The following is a 24,078-nucleotide window of genomic DNA, read 5'->3' as shown; positions in this document are numbered from 1 at the left end:
AGCCCTACTGAATCAGAAACTCTGGTGGTGAGGGCCTGTAATCAGTGTTTTCAGGGAGCTCTCCAGGGATTCTTATGTATACTAAAGTTTGATAACCGCTGGGTTAAACTATACTTAGAAAAGCCTATTCTCTACCTGGCCAAGTTTAAGCCATTTTGATAAGGAAATGGCTGCAGAATGAAGAGTGTAGTGTTGATAGCTTATATTTTCCATCTCTTTATCCTCAAAGAGCCTGAATCACTCTCGCACAAGTGTCTTGGATTGCACAACCACACTGAACAACAGTTGAGAGAAATCCAATGGCCAGATGAAACTGGAACTCAGTGACACAGCATATAAATTCAGTCATAAAAATCCTGACCAGAAGGCTTTTAGAGGGTGAGTCCCATTAATTCCAAGGGCCTCAGATCTCTGCTTCTTTTGGGGAGTAGAACATTCATTTTCCTGAACAAACCGACCTCAGGATCGGTTTTATTTACCTTTTCCAGCGGTGTGGCCCCCTTACAAACATCCTTTAAAGCAGTGATCTGTATCACCATGGCTCCATTTGCAAGGTAGATTAATGAATTCACTCAGCCTGCGTTCTGGACTGAGGTCTTAGCCATAGCAGCATAAAACTTCCAACCTGTCCAAAACCAGTCTTTGAATCCTTCAAATGATCATTCTCTCTTGTCCTTCTGTTGCCTGAAGCTTGATCTGTCATGACACCTTACTGTTTCGCTGATGAGAAATAGCATAGAGCACTTCACAGCAGTTCTCATTAAAGGAGGGCAGCCAAGTGGAATTCATTCTTGGCTCTTAATAGTTTTCAAGTGAGAATTTTATTGCATATTAATGAGCTCTAATTGATATTTGTGACTGGTTTTTATGGAAATCATGCATGTATAATTTGCATAATAGTACCTGAGTGCTTTTAGGTAATAGCACAACTCTGGGAAGTTGGTGAGGGAAGTTAGTATGTTGCCTTTTTTTTTTTTTTTAAATTCCCAACTCCAGCCCCTGGCAATAGTGTGGAGTGTTAATAGGTCTCTGAGATCCGTCTATAAGGCAGTAGTGACTCACAGCCCAGTTTGTGTGGTTGTGCCAGTTTATACCTGAAAGTATAGAGAGAGTCAGCAAAACACATCAGGGCAGGTCTCTGAAAGCAGGAGATGCTCCCACAGTAGTCAGGGGGATTTTCCAGCCCCTCTTTATGAATCAAACCTCCTGTTTCTGCTTAGTTATAGGAGTATCTAGATGTCCTGAGTATTGTTTCTAGGATTCTAGGACGCCTATGCTATACAATGTTTTCTTAATATCTCTGGATTCGCTTCAACAAGTATGAACTGCTGTGTACCAGGCTCTGTGCTAGGTGCTAGAACAAGACAGCATTGTCTTATTCCCTGCTGCATCCCTAGCTCTCAGCACAGTGGCCAGCACATAATAGTTGATCAATCAATATTTCCTGCATTAATGAACATGGCCTCTGCCATCGGGAATCTGTAATTCATTATTCTTTCAAAATTTGATTTTAAATACTGTATAAAGATCATTACTCTTGGGGGGTACAGTATAGCTCAGTGGTAGAGTTCATGCTTACCATCCACAAGGTCATGGGTTCAATCCGCAGTACCCCCATTAAAATAAATAAATAAATAAACCTAATGACCACAACTGCCCTCGCAAAAAGGTCATTACTCTTCATGTTAGAAGAAACAATAATTTAGAACTTTGGATTCTATTAGAAACTTAAGAGAAACAAGATGAATAATGTTGGTTATGTGACCCAAGTCTTCTGTATAGAAGACCCTTCTTTACTGTGGAAATGAAAGAAGCCAATATTTATTGATGATTTAGTGTATTACATTTGCCTTCATCCTAGACATAATATGATTTAATCATCAACAAAACCTGTGAGGTATGGATAGTATTATCTTCATTTCAGGAGGCAGCTAAGAATTGGAGAAGTTAAGTGACTAACTTAAGGTGCCACAAATAGAAAATGATGGAGATGAGACTTAAAATTCAGTCTCAGTTTTGTCCATTACTGGCTACTCATTATACCCAATGGTCCTGGGATATGTGAAGTGAAGCCAGACCCCATGTATTGGGATGAAGGGCTGAATTGGCCCAGGGGCCCAGCGTGTGCTCTGCATTCAGTTGACCTACTGTTTACAGTATGCCTACTGCTTACAGCACTGTTGCCCAGATTCTATAGGGGACCCAATCCAACAGCCAGTCTGATTCACTTTAATTCTATCAAGCAGCCAGAAAAAATTGTGAACACTGTTAGCAAAGGGAGAAATCAGGTTTAGTAGAAGAAAAGTACAAAAAAATATGGAATTAAAAGGTTAAGTATAGTCTTCTGTAATGTTAAGCAAAAATGTTTTCCAGCTTATGAAAAGATCACTGACTGTGGGCTGGGAAACTGGAAAGCAGAGGCTTTGGAGTAGAGGGATTAAGGGAGAATGGTGATATAGTCCAAGAATGAATACAGAGCCAGGGATCCCAGAGATTTGTTTTCTCTGAGACTCACACTAGACTAAAGGAGTGAGTCAAGTCTACTCTTCTTCCTCCTCAACCCTGCCTACCTCCCATCCCTGCCAGGGGGCACCCAGTGTTTCCCTTCTGCTTCTGAAATCCCCCAAGAGGGATGTGTTTGGAGCAGCCATGTCTCCTCCCCCTGCTCTTCCCTCCAGTGAATCAAGATTCCCTGCACGGGCCCTGCTCCAGGGTCCTGGGGATGATTATTCAGAAACCATGAAAGTATGTGGAAAATTTAATTGGAGGCACTTCAAAGGCTTTAAAAGGGAACATTTATCATTTCTCCCTCTTTTATAAGGCAAATCTGAGGTTCTGAGAAGCAGATTAATTCAGTCTGTATTACACTGTTGGGAAGAAAATGTACAAGTTCCAAAAGTTATACTCTCCCAAGAGAATATTCTTTCCCTTTCAGTGTTCCTTTTCTCTCCTGACCTCCTCCACAAAATTCTAACTGCAGCCCTTGAATGGCCTCCTTAAGACCCTGCCTGCTTCAAATGCCTCCACTTGTCCTGCACACATTCTGTGTATTCAGATCAAACTTGCCTGCCTTCTGGTCACCATTCCCATCCAGCACTCCCCAAAACACACACATATAGTCTCCATCTTCCCTCCCCAAGTCCTGGCCTTTGCCCCCGCTGTTCCAAATGTGTGAAAGTCCAACCACAACTTCCTTTAAAGGTCCTTTAAGGTAGTAGTGAAATAGATGATCATGTGATTTTTGTCCTTTCTTTTGATACGGTATATCACATTGATTGATTTGCGTATGTTGAACCATCTTTGTATCCCTGGAATGAATCCAACTTGATCATAGTGTGCAACCTTTTCTATGTGTTGTTCTTCTAGGGCAGTCTACCCAGGCAAAAATAAATAAATGGGACCTAATTAGACATGTAAGCTTTTTTCGCAGCAAAAGAAATTATAAACAAAACAAGAAGATAACCTACAGAATGGGAGAAAATTTTTGCAAATGATAGGACTGCCAAGGGCTTAATCTTCAGAATATACAAACAGCTCATACAACTCAATAACAAAAAACAAACAACCCAATCCAAAAATGGGCTGAAGACCTAAACAAGCAATTTTCCAGTGAAGACATACAAATGGCTAATAGGCATATGAAAAAATACTCAGTATTGCTAATTATCAGAGAAATGCAAATCAAAACTACAATGAGGTATCACCTCACACCAGTCAGAATGGCCATCATTAAAAAGTCCACAAATGATAAATTCTGGAGAGGGTGTAGAGAAAAGGGAACCCTCCTACACTGTTGGTGGGAATGTAGTTTGGTGCAGCCACTGTGGAAAACAGTATGGAGATTCCTTAAAAAACTAAAAAGATATGATCCAGCAATCCCACTCCTGGGCATGTATCTGGAAGGAACTCTAATTCAAAAGGATTTGTGCACCCCAGTGTTCACAGCAGCACTATTTACAATAGCCAGGACATGGAAGCAACCTAAATGTCCATCAACAGATGACTGGATAAAGAAGATGTGGAATATATATAGAATGGAAATACTACTCAGCCATAAAAAAGAATAAAATAGTGCCATTTGCAGCAACATAGGTGGACCTGGAGAATGTCAGTCTAAGTGAAGTAAGCCAGAAGAAAAAGGAAAAATACCATATGATATCACCTATATATGGAATCTTAAAAAAAAAAAAAAAAAGACAGACACAAGTGAACTTATTTATAAAACAGAGACAGACTCACAGACATAGAAAAGAAATTTGTGGTTATCGGGGTGGGGAAAGGGGTGGGAGGGGATAAATTGGGGGTTTGAATTTTTCAGATACTAACTACTATATATAAAATAGATAAACAGGTTTCTTCTGTATAGCACAGGGAAGTATATTCAATATCTTATAGTAACCTATAATGAAAAAAAAAAGAAAACAAATAGGTGTATGTATCTATGTGACTGAAACATTATGCTGTACACCAGAAGTTGACACAACATTGTAAACTGACTATACTTTAAATTAAAAAAAAAAGTAGTATAGAATGAGCACTGAACTTGGGAGACCAAGATTCTGTTCTTACACTCACCATGTGACCCTGAGTCTCCCAACCTCTATGGGGCAGTTTCCTGACCCATAATGGAGAGATGGGACTTTACTATATTTGAGGTTGCTTCCACCTCCAACATTCTGTGACTTCACCTACTTTCCCTGACTGACTCTGTTCATATATATGCAATACTTTCCCACCATAATCTCATGCTCTCTTAGAAAAAATGTACAATGGTGAGTCATTTTATCTTGAGGATCTCTCTGATTAGGGAGGTTTAATCCCTTCTGCCCTTCTTGTATCCTGCTTGTTGCCCCCATTAAAAGCAATGTATGCTCAAAGAATAGATGTGAATTTTACTGTTAGTTTAAGTTACCCATATTCAGGATGTTTGTAAGTCTGTTACCAGGACATAACGCTGTGCATTCAAAGGCAATTAAAAATTCCTTTTACATTTCCTGCTATTTATAATCATCCATGTATTCCCTGCTACATTAACAAAGTTAATGGAGAGCCAATACTTCAGACTATATTAGTGCCGGAAGGAACCTTAGTAAAACATCTAGTACAGTGCTGTGGGTGGTGCTTTGATAAATTTGCATGTGGTTCTGACTTACCTCTTCTTACTGGGTAGCCTGAAGCCGAAGTACTTCAAATAATGTATCTGTTTGCTCACACTGGGTAGAAACATTCCTAATACTTCAATTGTCCTTTCTCCTGCTTTTAATATAAAACATGTAGTGATTTGAAAAATGAAGAGGTAAGGAAAGCAGGGCAAAAGGAAAATAGTCATAAGATAATAAAATGAGCTAGAAAGCCTAACACTGCACAGTTGCTGTGAGTGAACCACACATTTGATCCTAAGCTTCCCAGAAGCCAAAAGAGAAAGAAACATACTATTCATGCTATTAAAATGTTCCAGAAAAAAGATAATTTTTCTCGATATTTGAAAGGAAGAGAAATTTACACCATCTGTCCTCATGGAGGAGCCATTAAATCAATGTTGTAGACCTCAACAATATCCTATTAATACCACCAATGCTAAATCCATTCATTTATTTAATAATCATTTATTGCATGCCTACTATGTGCCATATATGTTTCAGTGCACTACTATTGTTATTCTTAGTGATGCTCAAATTATCTTGTCATTGGCCAGTGGGAGCCTGTTGACTCTGCATCCCTTTGACATGATTCTGTAATATCTGTGGTCTTTTTTATTTTCTAATATGACAAGATGCCCCAGTTTCGTCTCATATATTTCCAGCTCCACAATTAAATTGGCCATTTCACTAAAGAAATCTTGAGTCCTTTTAGTGAAAGTGGTTTTAGAGACTACAGTCTGGGCACTTGGAGTCCTGATTGTTACTGGGCTGTAATTACTTCCAAACCTCAGTTAACAAACTAGGGAATATGAATGTTTTAGGAAAAGAAAAATTCTGAGTCCATACTGATACTTCCCACTTAAATAAAACATTGAAAGATTCTTATTTATTTTATATGTATATCTCTTTTCTCTTACTTTGAAAATCTGTTTCCAGTGACATGAACATAATTACTTATTTGCTTTATCTAATAGATACGTATGTGTGTGTATGTATATGTGTATGTATATCCATCTATGTAAAATAGGAACAATACCACTCATTCCCTGCAATAACAAGGGAGAGATAAATGTAGAAAGCTGTCATAGTTTTCAAAATAGAATCCGCCTTTAACTTTTTAGGTCTGTGTAGACAAACCTGGCAACATCATTTAGAATTGCTTCACTCCACCTCTGGCATTCCCAAATGCTCTTGCCCTGACGTACCTTTTCCTCCATTGTTCTTAACATCTTCCAGATACTATTTAATTTATGTATGTGTTATGTCCACTGATTACTGTTTGACTCCCCCATTGTAATACAAATTCTATAAAGGTAGGGGTCTTTCTTTTGTTCCTAGCATTCCAGGTGCCTAGAACAATGCCTGTCACATTGCTGGTGTTCAAAAAAGTTTATTAAGTGAATGAATATTGGAAGCAAAAGTGTTTTGGAGGAAAAGGGAATTAGTGACCATGGAGTTCTGCTTTCATGTATTCACCATCCCCTTACACATTCATCTCATCACTTCATGGCCCTGGATGCTTTTTATGATTCAGCTTTATTGTTGGTAATGCAGGTACCAACTCAGCTGGGAAAATATGAACGAAGGAAGTTACATTTGAAAAATGATATGGGTATAAAAGAGAATTCAGTATATGCGTGTTTTTCTAATTTGTACATGCTGATGAGCATAGCTTTAAAAAAGAACACAATTTTTTTTTTTTTTTTTACATTTACCCACACATTCATCATTTCCCACACTCTTCTTTCCAGATTTGATTCTGGTATCATTTTTCTTTCTACCTGAAGAATTTCCTCTAACATTTCTTGTATTGCATGTCTCAGGTTTTCTTTTTTGAAATGTCTTTATTTTACCTTCATTTCCAAAAGACATTTTCACTGGGTATTGTATTCTGGGTTGACTTTTAAGATGTCATTCCACTCTCTTCTGGCTTACATAATTTAAATGAGAAATCTGTTGTATTACTGTTGTTTCTCTATACATAATCCAACTACATCTAAAATTTTATCTTTATCACTGGTTTTCAGTAATTTCATTATACTGTGCGTTGGTGTGTTTGTGTGTTTGTGTCTGTGTCTGTTTCAGTGTTTATTTTGCTTGGGGTTGTTTGAGCTTCTTGAATCTGTAGGTTAACATTTTTCATCAAATGTGAAAAAATATTGGTCATTATTTATTTCAAATATTTTCTCTCCTTTTTCCCTAGAACTTCAGTTACATGTATGTTAGAAACCACTTGCTATTGTTCAATAAGTCACAAGGCTACCTCCATTTTTATCAACTGTTTTTCTCTACGTACTTCATTTTGGATAATTTCTATTGCTTTGTCTTTAAGGTAACCAATGTTTTATTTTTGCAGTGTCTAACCTAGTATATTTTTTCTTTTAGAATTATACTTTGATCGCTAGATAAAAAAGATTTTAGATATTTTATTAGATAAATAAAAGATTTAGGTCTTTTCTATATTGTCCATTTCTCTCCTCATTTTGTTTATGTTCTGTTTTATGTCTTTGAGCATATTTATAATAGTTGTTTTAAAGTCCTTGTGTGCCAATTATATTGTTTCTATTATTTCTGTATGTTTTTATTGAATTTTTAAAATGTATGGCTATAGGGTTTTTTTGACATTTTTTATTCATTTATAATCATTTTACAATGTTGTGTCAGATTCCTGTGAAGAGAACAATTTTTCAGTTATACATGAACATATATATGTTCATTGTCACATTTTTTTCTCTGTGAGCTACCATAAGATCTTATATATATTTCCCTGTGCTATACAGTATAATCTTGTTTATGTACTCTACATTTTTGAAATCCCAGTCTATCTCTTCCCATCCCCTGCCCCCTTGGCAACCACAAGTTTGTATTCTATGTCTATGAGTCTATTTTTGTTCTGTATTTATGCTTTGTTTGTTTGTTTGTTTTTTGGATTCCACATATGAGCGATCTCATATGGTATTTTTCTTTCTCTTTCTGGCTTACTTCACTTAGAATGACATTCTCTAGGAGCATCCATGTTGCTGCAAATGGTGTTATGTTGTCGGTTTTTATGGCTGAGTAGTATTCCATTGTATAAATATACCACATCTTCTTTATCCAGTAACCTGTTGATGGACATTTAGGCTGTTTCCATGTCCTGGCTATTGTAAATAATGCTGCTATGAACATTGGGGTGCAGGTGTCATCCTGAAGTAGGGTTCCTTCTGGATATAAGCCCAGGAGCGGGATTCCTGGGTCATATGGTAAGTCTACTCCTAGTCTTTTGAGGAATCGCCATACTGTTTTCCACAGTGGCTGTACCAAACTGCATTCCCACCAGCAGTGTAGGAGGGTTCCCTTTTCTCCGCAGCCTCTTCAGCATTTGTCATTTGTGGACTTTTGAATGATGGCCATTCTGACTGGTGTGAGGTGATACCTCATTGTAGTTTTGATTTGCATTTCTCTGATAATTAGTGATATTGAGCATTTTTTCATGTGTCTATTGATCATTTGTATGTCTTCCTTGGAGAATTACTTGTTTAGGTCTTTTGCCCGTTTTTGGATTGGGTTGTTTATTTTCTTCTTATTGAGTCGTATGAGCTGCTTATATATTCTGGAGATCAAACCTTTGTTGGTTTCATTTGCAAAAAAATTTTCCCATTCCGTAGGCTGTCTTTTTGTTTTACTTATGGTTTCCTTTGCTGTGCAGAAGCTTGTAAGTTTCATTAGGTCCCATTTGTTTATTCTTGCTTTTATTTCTTCTAGGAGAAAATTTTTGAGATGTATGTCAGATAATGTTTTGCCTATATTTTCTTCTAGGAGGTTTATTGAATCTTGTCTTATGTTTAAGTCTTTGATCCATTTTGAGCTGATTTTTGTGTATGGTGTAAGGGAGTGTTCTAGCTTCTTTGTTTTACATGCTGCTGTCCAGTTTTCCCAACACCATTTGCTGAAGAGACTTTATTCCATTGTATATTCTTGCCTCCTTTGTCAAAGATTAGTTGAACAAAAGTTAGTGGGTTCTTTTCAGGGCTCTCTATTCTGTTCCATTGGTCTCTATGTCTGTTTTGGTACCAATTCCATGCTGTCTTGATGACTGTAGCTCTATAGTATTGTCTGAAGTCTGGGAGAATTATTCCTCCAGCTTCTTTCTTTCTCTTCAGTAATGCTCTGGCAATTCTAGGTCTTTGATGGTTCCATATAAATTTTATTATGATTTGTTCTAGTTCTATGAAATATGTCCTGGATAATTTGATAGGGATTGCATTAAATCTGTAGATTGCCTTGGGCAATGTGACCATTTTAACAATATTGATTCTTCCAATCCAAGAGCATGGGATATCTTTCCATTTTTTAAAGTCTTCTTTAATTTCCTTCATCAGTGGTTTATAGTTTTCTGTGTATAATTCTTTCACCTCCTTGGTTAGATTTATTCCTAGATATTTTTATTACTTTGGGTGCTATTTTAAAGGGGATTGTTTCTTTACTTTCTTTTTCTGTTGATTCATTATTAGTGTAAAGAAGTGCAACTGATTTTTGAACGTTAATCTTGTAACCTGCCACCTTGCTGAATTCTTCGGTCAGCTCTAGTAGTTTTTGTGTGGACCTTTTAGGGTTTTCTATATATTGTAACATGTCGTTGGCATATAGTGACACTTTTACCTCTTCTTTTCCAATTTGGATCCCTTTTATTTCTCTCTCCTGCTTGATTGCTGTGGTTAGGACCTCCAAGACTATGTTGAATAGGAGTGGTGATAGTGGGCATCCTTGTCTTGTCCCAGATTTTAGTGGGAAGCTTTTGAGTTTTTCACCGTTGAGTACTATGCTGGCTGTAGGTTTGTCATATATAGCTTTTATGATGTTGAGATATGTTCCCTCTATACCCACTTTGGTGAGAGTTTCTATCATAAATGAGTGTTGAATTTTATCAAATGCTTTTTCTGCATCTATTGAGATGATCATGTGGTTTTTGTCCTTTCTTTTGTTGATGTGATGTATTACATTGATTAATTTGCGTGTGTTGAACCACCCTTGTGTCCCTGGGATGAACCCCACTTGGTCATGATGCATAATCTTTTTTATGTGTTGTTGGATTCTATTTGCTAATATTTTGGTGAGGATTTTGGCGTCTATGTTCATCAGTGAAATTGGCCTATAATTCTCTTTTTTTGTAGTGTCTTTGCCTGGTTTTGGTAACAGGGTGATGGTGGCTTTATAGAATGAGTTTGGGAGTATTCCCTCCTTTTCAATCTTCTGGAAGAGTTTAAGAAGGACTAGTATGAGTTCTTCTTTGTATGTTTGGTAGAATTCCATGGTGAAGCCGTCCGGTCCTGGACTTTTATTTGTAGGGAGGTTTTTTATTGCTATTTCGATTTCATTTCTAGTGATCGGTTTGTTCAAGTGGTCAGTTTCTTCTTGATTCAGTCTTGGTGGACTGTATGTTTCCAGAAACTTGTCCATCTTCTGTAGGTTATCCAGTTTGGTTCCATATAGTTTTTCATAATATTCTTGTTTGATATTCTGTATTTCTATTTTATTTGTTGTAATTTCTCCATTTTCCTTTCTTATTTTGCTAATTTGTGCTCTCTCTTTTTTCTTTGTGAGTTTGGCCAGAGGTTTGTCGATATTATTTACTTTTTCAAAAAACCAGCTTTTGGTTTGATTGATTTTTTTCTATGGTGTTTTTAATCTCTGTTTTATTTATTTCCTCCCTGATCTTTATAATTTCCTTCCTTCTGCTGCCTTTTGGGGTTTTTTTGTTCTTCTTTTTAAAGTTCTTTCAGCTCATGGGTTAAATTGTTTATTTGAGATTGTTCTTCTTTTTTGAGGAAGGCCTGTATCGCTATAAACTTCCCTCTTAGCATTGCCTTTGCTGTATCCCATAGATTTTGTGTGGTTGTGCTTTCATTTTCATTTATCTCAAGGTATTTTTTAATTTCAGCTTTGATTTCCTCAGTGACCCATTGGTTTTTTTTAATAGCATATTTTTTAATCTCCATGCTTTCCTTTTTTTCTCCTTTGTTTCTCTGTTGTTGATTTCTAGTTTCATGGCATTGTGGTCAGTAAAGATGCTTGAGATAATTTCTATCTTCTTAAAATTGTTGAGGTTTCTTTTGTGCCCTAGTACACGATCAATCCTAGAAAATGTTCCATGTGCACTTGAAAAGAATATATATCCTATTTTTGGGGGGTATAATGCTCTGAAAATATCCACCAAATCTAATTTTTCTATTGTATTATTTAATTTCTCTGTTGCTTTATTTATTTTCTGTCTGGAAGATCTGTCTAGTGATGTTAATGTGGTGTTAAAATCTCCAACAATGATTGTATTCCCATCAATATCCCCCTTTATCTCTGTTAGTAATTGTTTTATGTACTTAGGTGCTCCTATATTGGGTGCATATATATTAACGAGTGTGATAGCCTCTCTCGTATCACTCCTTTAATCATTATAAAATGTCCTTCTTATCTTTCTTTATGGCCTTTGTTTTAAAGTCTATTTTGTCTGAAATCAGTACTGCTACACCTGCTTTTCTGGCTTTTCCATTTGCATGGAATAGGTTTTATTTTTTGCTTCTTTACTTGCCTGGTAATTTTTTTATTGGATGATGGACATTTTGGATTTTATGTTCTTGAATGCTGGATTTTGTTATATTCCTTTAAAGAACATTGGGTTTTGTCCTGGAATGCAATTGAGTTTTTTGAGACTAATTTGATCCTTTTAAGCCTTACTTTTAAGTGTTATTAGAGAAGGTCTGGAGTAATTTCTAGTCTAGGGTTAATTTAGTTCCATTTTTTTCTGAGGATTCTATCCAATGTCCTATATATTATGAGGTCTCTCCACTCTGGCTGATGGGAACACATTTACAGCCCTGTATGAACTCCAGAAATTGTTTAGCTACTGCCTACCTGTGGTTCTTTCTTTCACCTCAAGTAGTTTTTCTCACTCATGCCTAGATTAATACTTAGAAAAAGACTAAGAGGATCCCCTGCAAATTTCCAAAGCACTCTCTCTCTTTGCTCTCCCTCTTCTTTATTACTCTGCTTCACAAATTCTGTTTGCCTTGATGTTCTTAAATCTAGTCTATTCTCCTTACCTTAGCAAGATTTCTAGGTTCTCTTTGGGTTTTCCTCCTTGTACTATGGCCTGGAAACTTTTCAGGCAGTAACTTGGGATGAATTATAGTCATTGAAAGAATATTTATTTATATTTCATTTATATTTCATTATATATATATATATATATATATAAAATTGTAGGTTCACCTCATTTGCTTTCCAAAGTCCTGAACTATCTATTATCCAGTGTCTGAAAAGAGTTGTTTCAGATATTTTGCCTGATTTTCAAGTTGTTTACAGCAGGAAGCCAATTCCAAAAGTAGTTTAATTCTTCATGAACAGAAGCAGACGTTATACCAACTGAGAAACAACTTTTTAGAGGACAGTAATTGCAGGACTAGGTTTTCAACAATCAGAACTAATTTGTAGAAGAATAGGATAAGGGGGAGGGTATAGCTCATGTGGTAGAGCACATGCTTAGCATGCATGAGATCCCGTGTTCAATCCCCAGTACCTCCTCCAAAAATAAATATGTAAATAAACCTAATTACCTCCCCACCATCAAAAAAAAGAAGAAGGAGGAGAAGGGGAAGGGGAAGGGGAAGGAGAAGGAAGCCCCACAATGTCTGACCGTGTGTGTGCTACTATCTGTGGACTAGACGTTTGCCTCTATAGGCTGTGTGTGGGAGGGGGAAGGGAGGTTGCTCTTGGAGGAGACTGGCAGATGTTTCTCCTTGTGCCTTGGATTCTGTATCTATCTTATGGTCAGATGCCTCACCATTACCCGCTGTGCACACTACTTCCCACCCACTTTCCCAGTCACTCAACACTGTTTTTGAAATCATTCAACTCTCTCCTCTCAATGACTAAGCCATTCCTTGTTTCACCAGCTCCTTATGTGTGAATCTCTGTGAATATCTGCCCCATGGGGGAGCCTAGTATCAGTTTATAAAATTCCTACACTAGATATCCTTGGACCAAAGTGGGGCATAACACTCAAAGTTCCATACCAGTGAGTTCACTCTGTCCAAGGGTCCTTTGGAATGTACTCAGAAATTTATCCCCCAGAAATTGATGTTCAGATGGACAATCCATCATGTTCACAAAATTTCCCAAAGATGATTTGGGCTTAAGGTTGTTAGCCCTTCTAGGATCCATAGTGTTGACCACTATGCTGGATTTCTCTACCTTAGTATTATTGACATTCGGGGCTGGGTAAGTCTTTGTTGTTTGGACCATCCTATGAATTGTAGGATGTTTAACAGCATCCCTGGCCTCTACCAACTAGACGTCAGTATCACCCTTCTCTCAGTTTTGACAATCATAGTGTCTCCAGACATTGCCAAATGTCCCCTGGAGGTACATTATTGCCCCAGTTGAGAAGTACTGGTATGCACACACTATTGTGTGTCATACTCCAGGGAACTCATAGATGTGAAGCTCTGGGAACTAAACATGAAGAAACCTAACAGGCCATTTGATGTCTTCCTGGGAGTGGTCAGTCCAGAGTGTCTGCCCCATGTAGGGTGTGTACTAGAAGGACATTGACCTTGCACTGTAAACCCCTGGATTCGAGTCCTCCTCTGAAAATTTGGAGCAGGTTTCTTCACTTCTCTGCTCTTCAGTTTCCTTATGTGAAAATGAGGAATGGTCTTGTTTACCTCACAGACACTATTGTGAGAACAAAAAGAGGTTTTATACACACATACACACACATCTATATGATGTAAGGATATACAAACAGGGACTTAACAATGATTTAAATATCAGTGTAATTATTTGCCAGTATGATTAATATAGGAAAAACATATCTTTCAATCTATCATACAGGATAGTCCTCCCTGTGGCTTGCAGTATTGTTCTGCGCTACAAGGCACAATAGGGAATGTCTAACTTTTAAAAAAGGAAAAAAAAATTGTCTTTTCGGCAATTAAAATTTCAACTAAACTAGGATGCAGATCGTCATGTTTTCATATTTATTTAATTTTGCATTCAGTAATCTGATCAGACTGCACAAGAATTTAAATGTCTTGACAGGAGATAGTGGCTTTTAGTTCTCTTGAGATTTCATTGTAATGAGCCTGGTAAATAATTCAGGAAGATATGAGAGGCCAATATATGGGCAGCACCTGGTGCTGTATTGTTCATGTCTAAGTGTGCAGAATCCAAAGAGGGCATTCTACACCTGCCACTATTGTTCTGGCTTAAACACAAGTCCTATATTCAGTGGCTATTGAAATAATAATAATTGATTTTTTTTTCTCTTCCAATTTTCCTCCACAATAAAAGAAAACTGTGCTAAGCTGTTTCAGAAACACAAAGCAGAAGCGGCATCCTCTTTTAAACTCCCCCTGATAAAATTTCAAATCTGTTTCTCTGTTAAGGGGTAGATTGCTTTGAAGAATTAGGGACATGTCTGCCTTTTCCGTCAGAGCTAATTTGAGCCTTTCTGCATTTCTACTTTTGTTCTGCAAGGTAGAGCTTCTTTTTAGATCACAGTATTCACATTGCAGTCATCTTCTGAGAGAAGTAACACCATGCTCTGGCCACTCACTCACTCTGTGGGACTCCCTAGAACCCTCAGTTTCTCTTCTTATTACCTCAGTAGCCTATCCCACTTCTGGCAGTCTAACAGTTTAAAAACAAACGCAAAACACTCCTGGCAAATCGTTCTATGGAGTCTTTTGTGACCCCAGCTGACTGGACATAGAATGCTCCTCCATTCACTGAGCGAACAAGAGCTCTCGGGACCAACCAACAGACAATGCACGTGGACAGCATGGGGCACCTGGGCCCCCCACCACCCAGAATCAGATAGAGCTTAAGCCCTGAGTTGCATGGAAAGATCTTGGGAAGGCAGGGGGTTCCTAGTAGGGAAAAAAGGAAGATGTGCCTCATACATCTTAAGTTTTTATAGTACTGAGTCATAAAAAGGATCTGAAGAGGGACTGTAGAGCTTTATATCTATAGTTTGTTAGATGTGCTTTGGTTTTGTTTTTAAAGTATTGTTTATTGAAGAGGTTTTAGAATATGTTTATTTCAACCTATACTATATTTTAAAACTGTTATAAAGTATACAACCATATATAATAAAACTATAACTGTACAGTTAAAATGTATAAAAGGTTTTTAAACCTCTGTAATAAACCACTTACGCATTTATGTATGTTTGTGTTTATTTGTATGTGTTATATACATAACATTTGTTTGTTAACAGGTTTAATTGCTTTCCTCTCCTTCTGGACCCGTGTGAGAGTACTTGGAGCAGTGACTGCCATCTGGTGGCAAGCCAGCATCATCGCTTGGTACAACCTAATGGTGACTAAGATGCCCACTCTTAGTGGTATGCACTGGCAGCAGGGGACCAGGAGAGCCTGGAGGGTGTCTGATGAAGGAGCCTAGTGAAATAGGCTGTTGCTTCCACCTGAATGAGTTGTTCATCCCAGATTTTGAGCCTGGAGCCAGCTCCAAAATGGCACCTCTGAAGAAAAGATTTGGATTGCTCTTGTGTTTTCGTCAAAGATCTGCTGGTTACCTACCAGCGGGTAACCAAGACTGTGAATAAGCACATATCAAGAGGGGCATGTGATGACATGGAGCCTGAAATAAACTGCTCTGAATTGTGTGATGGTTTTCCTGGTCAGGAGCTGGATCGGAGACCCCTTCATGATCTCTGCAGGACAACAATTGTAAGTGAGCAGCTGTCAGGGCTGCACAGATACACATGTTGTTGTTATTATGATGGTGGTAGTGGCAGGGGGAGGAGGACAAGGAGGAAATGCTTCTGCAGGACATGTGTGTCCCAGCTCTGGAGGTCCTGGGGGCAGTTCATGTTTGATCTGTTGAACAGCCTTCATTCCTAACAGCTTCTCTTCATTCTGTTCTCAGACCTCTTCCCACCACAGCAGTAAGACCGTTTCTTCATTATCTCCTGCCCTCTTGGGTGTTGTTTGGACTTTCCTCAGCTGTGGACTTGTTTTGATAGCTTTCTTTCTGGGCTTCACAGTTCGCTGCAGGAAGAACAGGTAAGCAGCCCCATGCCTAGTTTCTCATCCTCCATAGTCTGAAACATGAAACCCAGAGTGTTAGTATCATGTTGGCTCCCTGAGCTGCTAGCTGGTATCAGCCAAGCCTGGGTCCTACCGTGGCATGAAGCTGTGTGAGAAGCCCCCCTGAAGCAGTGCTGGCCTTGCGGTACAGTGCCCTCTTGTGAAGAAGGAAGGCCTTGCCCAGGACTGTGCTAACTGCTGCAAGGATATCCAAAGAACGAAGTGAAGCGTCTCTCCTCATAAAGGAGGGTACAGTCCTTCTGAGAAGATGAGGTATTTGTATTTAAAACAGAGAGCATGTAAAGAAATATCCCAAAGCAACATGAAAGTTTATGGTGGCACAGTTGGAGCCAGTCTGGGTAGGCTAAGTTTTCTGCAAAAATAGTACAGCCCCACTACCTGACTGTCCTGCTAGACAATTCTGACTGGTTGGAAAGTTACCGGCTCACCCAGGTATGTACCTGTGGCGCCCAGGACCAACAAAAGAAACACAATGATGACCTTTTCTGAAGGGACTTGCAGAATCTTACCTTCACTACTATTCGAGCCTTCCCTCGGGGCCCACCCGTCTCTCCTACTCCCACACTTGTGAACCGTCATCCTGCCTCAGCTATCCCAGGCTGCCTCCTGAGAAGCCCTACTCCAGACTTCTCCCCCTGGCCCACAGGTGACTTCTGGATAGACCGTACACCAGACTTCAACCGCTCCCTCAGAGATGCCAAACTTGTCTGGCCCCACACCATTCCAGCACTGTGGTGATCAAGTGTGTTGTGCTCCATTGTCTGGGTTCAGCACTCAGACGAGGGTCAGTCAGTCAGATCTGTCTAGCAGGCATTTTGGGATGCCACTGGCCATTTGAGGCATGGAGGACATGGGATTGTTAAACAGCAGTGACTTGATCTGCTGGGTCAACCTCAGCATGGCAGTGAGGTGTTACACTCAGTGTATACTCAGTGAGGCACTGAGTATACCCTGAGCTTCCCTGGACACTTTTCATTCTGTTCCTCAAATACACTAAGCCTGCTCCCAACTTAAAGCCTTTGACTTCCTGTCCCTTTCCTGTTCCCACTGCTTGACAATCTTCTCCAGATCTTCCCATGCCTAGTTTCTTCTCCTCTTACGGTCTTGGCTCAAATGTCATGTCTTCAGAGGAGACTTCCCTGATCATTTTATCTAAGACAGCCTCTCCACCTAATGGCCACCCAGCCCCTGCATCTCATTCCATATCCCAGCACCCTGTTTTATTTTGTTCATAGTAAGTGTAACTCTCTGATGTTACCATGCTTATTGATTTATAGGTTTATTGTCTGTATCCCCCACCAGAATGTAGAGTCTAGGAACACAGCAACCCTGTCTGTCATGCTTACCACTGTCTCCAGCATTTAGAACACACTGGAAAATGGTAGGTGCTCAGTAAATATGTTTTCAGTGATCCTGGGAGGAAAGAGATTTAAATCCCAACAGTAGCTGCTGCCAAGAAAATGACTAGAAAAATCACACCTTTCAAAGTTAGAAAACTATGGAATACAATCTTTGCAGCTGAAACACATGTCTATAATACAAATTAGTACCCAGTTGGCAAATAAGAAAACAATATCATTGGTCCATATATAATTTCCTCCCAGCAAATCAATGGTTTAAAACATTCAAGGCTAAGCTTTCTCACAGTTGAGATAAGAATACTGTGGCAGTGCAAGCAGCAGCTGCTTTAATGGCTTCAAGAACTGGTATCCTACCTTCACCATGAAGCTGTCTGATGAAGCTGCAGGAGTAGATGAAGAAGCAGAGAAGACATTTCCCTTGTGTTTAAAAATGATTGTTGAAGAAAACACAGACCCAGAGCAGATTTGGGTGACAGCGTTATCTATTGGAGGTAAATGCCCTTGAGGACCTACATCTCTCAGATTTAAGGCTGTAAAAATCAGCTGTGATCCTATATACAAGGGAAAGTGGACATTTACCAAGTGCTAGTATTTTGATTGAGATAATTACTATTTTTATTAGTATTCTGGTTACAAAGTTAAATGTGTTTCAAATGTTATGGCTTCAAACTATTTTTCCCATAACATTATTTTTATACACTATTTTGTAGAAAGCAAGGTTTTTAAAGCATTGATATATAGATATTGTTAAAATAGGAACACTTATAAACAGTGTTATGGTAGAAGCACCTGTATTTCTTTCATTCTATTAAAGATTTTGTTGCCTGTCTTGCTCGCAGCAGGAGCATGACTTGGCATAAAGAATAAAATATTAAGAGGCACTGTGAATAAAAACACATTTTGCAATTAAGTAGCTTACAAGGTCAGACAAGGAAAGATAAAATAACCCAGTTTCAAAAGTGCTTTCCAAAATAATAAAATTTGTTCAGAGGTACAGCATCACAATTAGATGCTTCATTTCATTCTAGTTCTGTGGTCTCTAAACTTGTGACTGTGACTCTGCATGTGTGTGTGCATGTATGGGTGCACATATGCACATGTGTGTGCCAGGGTAAAAAAATATATTAAAAAATAAAAATAATATAGTAATGTTCAAGTTCAGTCACAGATACTGCATTTTTATAACATTTTAAAATGTAGTCTACAAGAGAAAATCAGTAAAGAAATAGAAGATCTTGAACAACACCATCAACCAACTTGACCTAATCGACTTTCATATAATCCTACACCCAACAACAGCACAATCACATTCTTTTCAAGTACACATGGAACATTTACCAAGACAGATCATATTCTGGACCATAGGAAAGGTCTTCTTAAATTTAAAAGGATTCAAATCATACAGAGTATGTTCTCTATCACAATGGAACTGAATTAGAAATCTGTAACAGAGAGGTCTCTGGAAAATTCTGAAATACTTGAAAACTAAGAAGAACACTTTAAAATAACCCATGATCAAAGAAGAAATCAAAAGGAAAACAAGTATTTTCAACTGAATGAAAATGAAAACACACCATATCAAAATTTGTTGGATACCATTAAAGCAGTACTTCAAGGGAAATTAGAGCACCAAACTCCATATTATAAAGAATAAAGATCCCACTTTACAAAACAGAAAACAAAAACCAAATGAATCCCAAAATAAACAGAAGAAAGGAATAATAAATATCAGAATGAAAACTGATAAAATGGAAAACAGACAACAGTGAAATTAAAAGCTCTTTATGAAGATCATTAAGAATGACCAACTTTTGGCTGAAGTGATGAGGAAAGAAGGAGAGAATAAATAATTACCTAAATAAGGAAGGGAGAGGTATTATCATTAAAGATTCTGTAAACATTAGAAGGACAATAAGGTAATGTCATGAAAAGCTACAGTAAGTAGTCTCTAAGATGTCCAATAAGTCCTTTCTCTTCATAGTCACACTCTTGTTAAATTCCTTTGTCTTGAGTATAAGCTGGACTTACTGACTTGCTTATTAATCACTTCTGGGATAAGGTTACAAAAAGACTATGGCTTCCACCTTGGATCTCTCTTTTTCTGAGGGAAGCCACCGTCCATGTTGTAAGCTGCCCCGTAAAGAGGCCCACATGGCGGAGAACAGGTATTTCCAGTCTTAGCCATGAAGGGCCTGAGACTTACTAATAGCCACATCTGTGAGCTTGAAAATAGAACTTCTGAGGCCTGCTAACAGCAGTGTGAATAAGATTGGAAGTAGATTTCTGCCCACTTGAGCCTTGGATGACTGCAGCCATGATTGATCCCCTTGACTGCATACTTGTGAGAGACCTTGACCCAGAGACACCCTCCTAGGCTGTTCCTGTATTGTTGTAGAAATGTTACCAGTTCTACACAGGATCTTCTGAAAAACTGAAAATAGGGAAGCATTTCCTAACTCATTCTAATGAGGACAGCATTACCTTGATATCAAAATCTAACAAAGACATTACAGGAGAAAAAAAGCTATAAATTCATGAACATAGATTCAAAATTCTAAACAAAATTTTAACAAATCTAGTACAACCAGATATCAAAAGGATAATGCATCATGACAACGTAAGACTTATTCTAGGAATGCAAAGTTGGTTTAACAGCCAAAGGTCAATCAATATAATCTACCATATTTACCAACTAAGAAGGAAAACCAAATGGCCATCTTAATAGCATTTGACAAGATTCAACATCCATTCCTGATCCAGACTCAACAAAGTAGAAATAGAAAAGAACTTCCTCAACTTAATGAAATGCATCTACAAAAAACCTATAGCTAACACCATTTTTAATGGTAAAAGACTGAATGCTTTCCCATAATGATTAGAAACAAGATTTCAGTTCTCACTACTTCTATTCAACAGTAAAGGTTTTAGCCAGTACAAAAAGAAATAAAAGCCACCTAGTTTAAATAGGAAGAACTAAAATGGCTTACCTTAAGGTGAGCTGATCATCTATGTAGAAAATTCAATGAATCTGTTTTTTTTTTAATGATTAAAACTAATCAATGAGTTTAGCAAATTACAGGATATAAAATCAATGTACAAAACTCAAATATATTTTTATATAGTAAAAACAGACAATTGAAAAGTGAAATCAAAAGCAGTAACATTTACAGTATCATTAAAAATGCGAAATATTTAGGGATAAATCCTACAAACAATGTGAAATACTTGTGCACTGAAAACTACAAAAAGCATTGCTGAGAAAAATTAAAGAAATCCTAAATAAATGGTGAGATAGTGTGTTCATGGTTTGGAAGACTCAAAATTGTTAAGTCTTCCCTAATAGACTAACCCCAATCACAGTCACAATTCCAGCTGGCCATTTTTTGTTTTGTTTTGCTTTTTTATAAATTGACAAGCTGGTTGTACAATTCGTACAGAAGTATGAAGGACCTAGAAGAGCCAAAACAACTTTAATAAAGAATAAAGTTGGAGGACTAGGACCACCCAATTTTAAGACATTACAAAGCTATAGTAATTAAGACAGTTCAGTATTGGGTAAAGAAAAGCATATATATCAACAGAACAGAATAAAATCCAGGAATAAACCTATGCATATATAGAGAACTGCTTTTCAATAAAGGTGCAAAAGCAGTTCAGTGGAGAAGGGACAGTGAGTCTTTTCAACACATGGTGCTGAAGCAATTGGGTATCCATATGCAAAAATGAGCTTTGATCTACATTTTGCACTATATTCAGAAATTACCTCAAAATGGATCATAGCCCTACCTGTAAAATCTAACACTGTAAAACTTCTCAAAGAAAGATTTATTAGATACAACAATAAAAGCACAATCCATAAAAGAAAACACTGATAAATTGGACTTCATTAAACTTAAAAACATTTTATTCTAAAGAGAATCTTAAGAAAATAAAAAGAAAGCCATAGACTGGAAGGAAATATCTGCAAGTCATGTATCTGATAAAGAACTTGTATCCAGAATATATAAATAACACTAAAATTTGATAATAAGAAACAATCCAACAAAAAACGAATGAAAGATTTGAACAGACACTTCACCAAAGAAGATATATGGATGGCAAATAAACATGTGAAAAGATGTTTAACACTGTTAGTCATTAGGGAAATGCAAATTAAAACCACAATGAAATACTACTATACACCTATGGTTAGAATTTTAAAAGACTGACTAAATCAAGTGTTAGCATATACTGCTGGTGGGAAGGTAATATGGTACAACCACTTTAGAAAACAGTTTGACAGTTTCTTTAAAAGTTCAACATATGCCTACTGTACAATCCAGTCATTCTGCTCTTAGGTTTTTACTCAGAGAAATGAAACTATATTTCTGTATAAAGACTTGTATACCATATTCATAACAGCTTTCTTTGTAATAGCCAAAAACTAGAAATAGCACAAATATCCATCAACAGGTGAATGGATAAACAAATTGTGGTATATCCATACAATGGAATAAAATAATTAATACTTGAAACAACATAGGTGAATATCAAAATAATTATGCTGAGTGAAAAAAGACAAAAAAGACTACATACTATATAATACCTGTTATATAAAATTCTAGAAAATTAATCTATTGTTAACTAATCTGTAGTGACAGAAATCAGATGAGTGGTTGCCTACAGGTGGTGGGTAGCACAGAAGGGTAGGAAGGAGGGATGACCAAGGGACATGTGGAAACTTTGGAGGGTGATGGAGATGTTCATTACCTTGACTGTGGTGAATATTTCACAGGTATATACATACATCAAAACTTAACAAATAATGCACTTTGAAAAAAACCAGTTTATTCAATAAAGCTATTAAAATAATACTCTACAAACATTCTTATTTTTCTGAGAAGGTTCTCATGAGGGAAAATGGGCACCGTATCTGATGTCCTTTTCCAAAGAACCCTGCTAGGTGACTTGAAACCCATCTGATAGTTGTGTAGGTATTAATTACTGACACAGAAGAATGCACTCTTTTTTTTTCTAAATTCCTCATGCAGTTTAATAAGGACCATAATAATTTAACTCTGGAAGCAAAGCCGATCTTTCAGGTCAAAAGGGAAGCTCTCCTAGTGCCCCTTCTGAATTGCATAAAATGAGGGCAATGTCATAAGTTCTGCATGAAGCTAAACTTCTTCGACTAAGGACCATCTTTTATTCTAAGACCTTTTCTCACCAGCACTTGTGGTAATGATTGTGGATGGTAGTTATTTACATATTGTTACTTCTCAGAATTGAGGGTAGCATTCCCACAATAACCCGCAGTATCTGGGATTTTCCTATCTGGGAAATCAAGAAGTTTGAGTAACAAGAATTGTGTAAGTTACTACTTGTAGCTTTCTGCTAGCAAAAGACACGAGACTCTTGGGTCAGAAACAAAGTACTATATTATTCATGAAAAAAGTAGTAGTCAGAGCTTCATGTTCGATTTGTGCTGGTTCCCATGCCCCTCATCCCATGAGGTTGATGCAGGGCCCAGGATGGATCATGCTTGCACGCACAAGGGGCTGCCATTAAAGGAGAGGAACCTGAGCCTGGGGAATTCACCACTTGTATAGTGAGTCATAACAGGCCTGTTCTTTGACTAGGGGAGATGTTACCACATCCCTCAAGGTTGCTCCCTGCAAACACAGCCCTGAGAAGTGGTCTGGGTAAAGAGAGCTGCCTGTGGGTGTACCCAGCAGGAATGTGCAGAGCTGCTCAGGGCACATGGTAGAGTGCCTTTTCCAGCACTGGGAACTTGCATGGAAGCATCTGCCTCCTCTGCCTGCACCCTGGGCTAAAGTAGCAGCCAGAAACCCAAATGCTGGTAAATGGCTGAAATAACATCCATCCCTGTGGCCAGCTCACTCTGCCACATCTCCTTCCTGAGTAGGGTCCTCGCATGAGTCCTCTGGCAGAATCTGGCAGAGCTGAATTACATTCAATGTTCAGTGAATTCAAGCAGCTCATTCATGACTTACTTCATGTACCCTGCTCTATTTGTTCTCTTTGCCTTGGGAAAGTCCAACATATAATATGAGTCATGGTGCTCCAGGATGTTATTATCGTATCCTTCTGAGAATCTCTCTGACTCCCCAGATTTCATGTTATTTTTCATTATCATGAAAAGACCTCAGTATCTCCACACTTTTGAGAAGGATTAGACTCATCCTTATCTTTTCTTTGTTCTTTCCATACCTGAAAGCTTTATATTATCCCCTGAGTGGGGTTTATTTATCAATGTAAATAATAAATACTTACTGAGCTGAACACTTACTGTGTTCAGGATACTATGTAAAATGTGATTAAGGTTCATTAGAGCTTCAAAGGCACCACCTGGGTGGAAAAACATGAGCAAGTCCAAAAAGTATATTCTGGTTTTTTAAAATAGCTTTTCAAAAAATAATGCCTTGCTGCAGGGATAGGAGCTGTGCTCCTTTCATATTGATTGTTTCA

At 37.8% G+C, this 24,078-nt stretch overlaps 1 protein-coding gene across 2 annotated transcripts in view; it reads left to right on the top strand.

The window, feature by feature from the left end:
• Positions 1-24,078, top strand: part of GPR156 (G protein-coupled receptor 156) — a 112,975-nt gene that overhangs the window by 22,244 nt on the left and 66,653 nt on the right. For both annotated transcript variants that reach the window (XR_012507151.1, XM_010970862.3), the window contains exons 2-3: positions 15,397-15,868; positions 16,068-16,204. Coding sequence is in view for 1 of the 2 variants with exons in the window: in XM_010970862.3 (XP_010969164.2) it covers positions 15,773-15,868; positions 16,068-16,204 (233 nt within the window). In the remaining variant the exon portion in view is untranslated. The remainder of the gene's footprint in view (positions 1-15,396; positions 15,869-16,067; positions 16,205-24,078) is intronic.

Source organism: Camelus bactrianus, chromosome 1 (assembly GCF_048773025.1).
Source record: "Camelus bactrianus isolate YW-2024 breed Bactrian camel chromosome 1, ASM4877302v1, whole genome shotgun sequence".
Classification (NCBI taxonomy): Eukaryota; Metazoa; Chordata; class Mammalia; order Artiodactyla; family Camelidae; genus Camelus; species Camelus bactrianus.
Note: the sequence above shows the minus strand (reverse complement) of the source record. Positions and strands in the feature narration are given on the sequence as shown.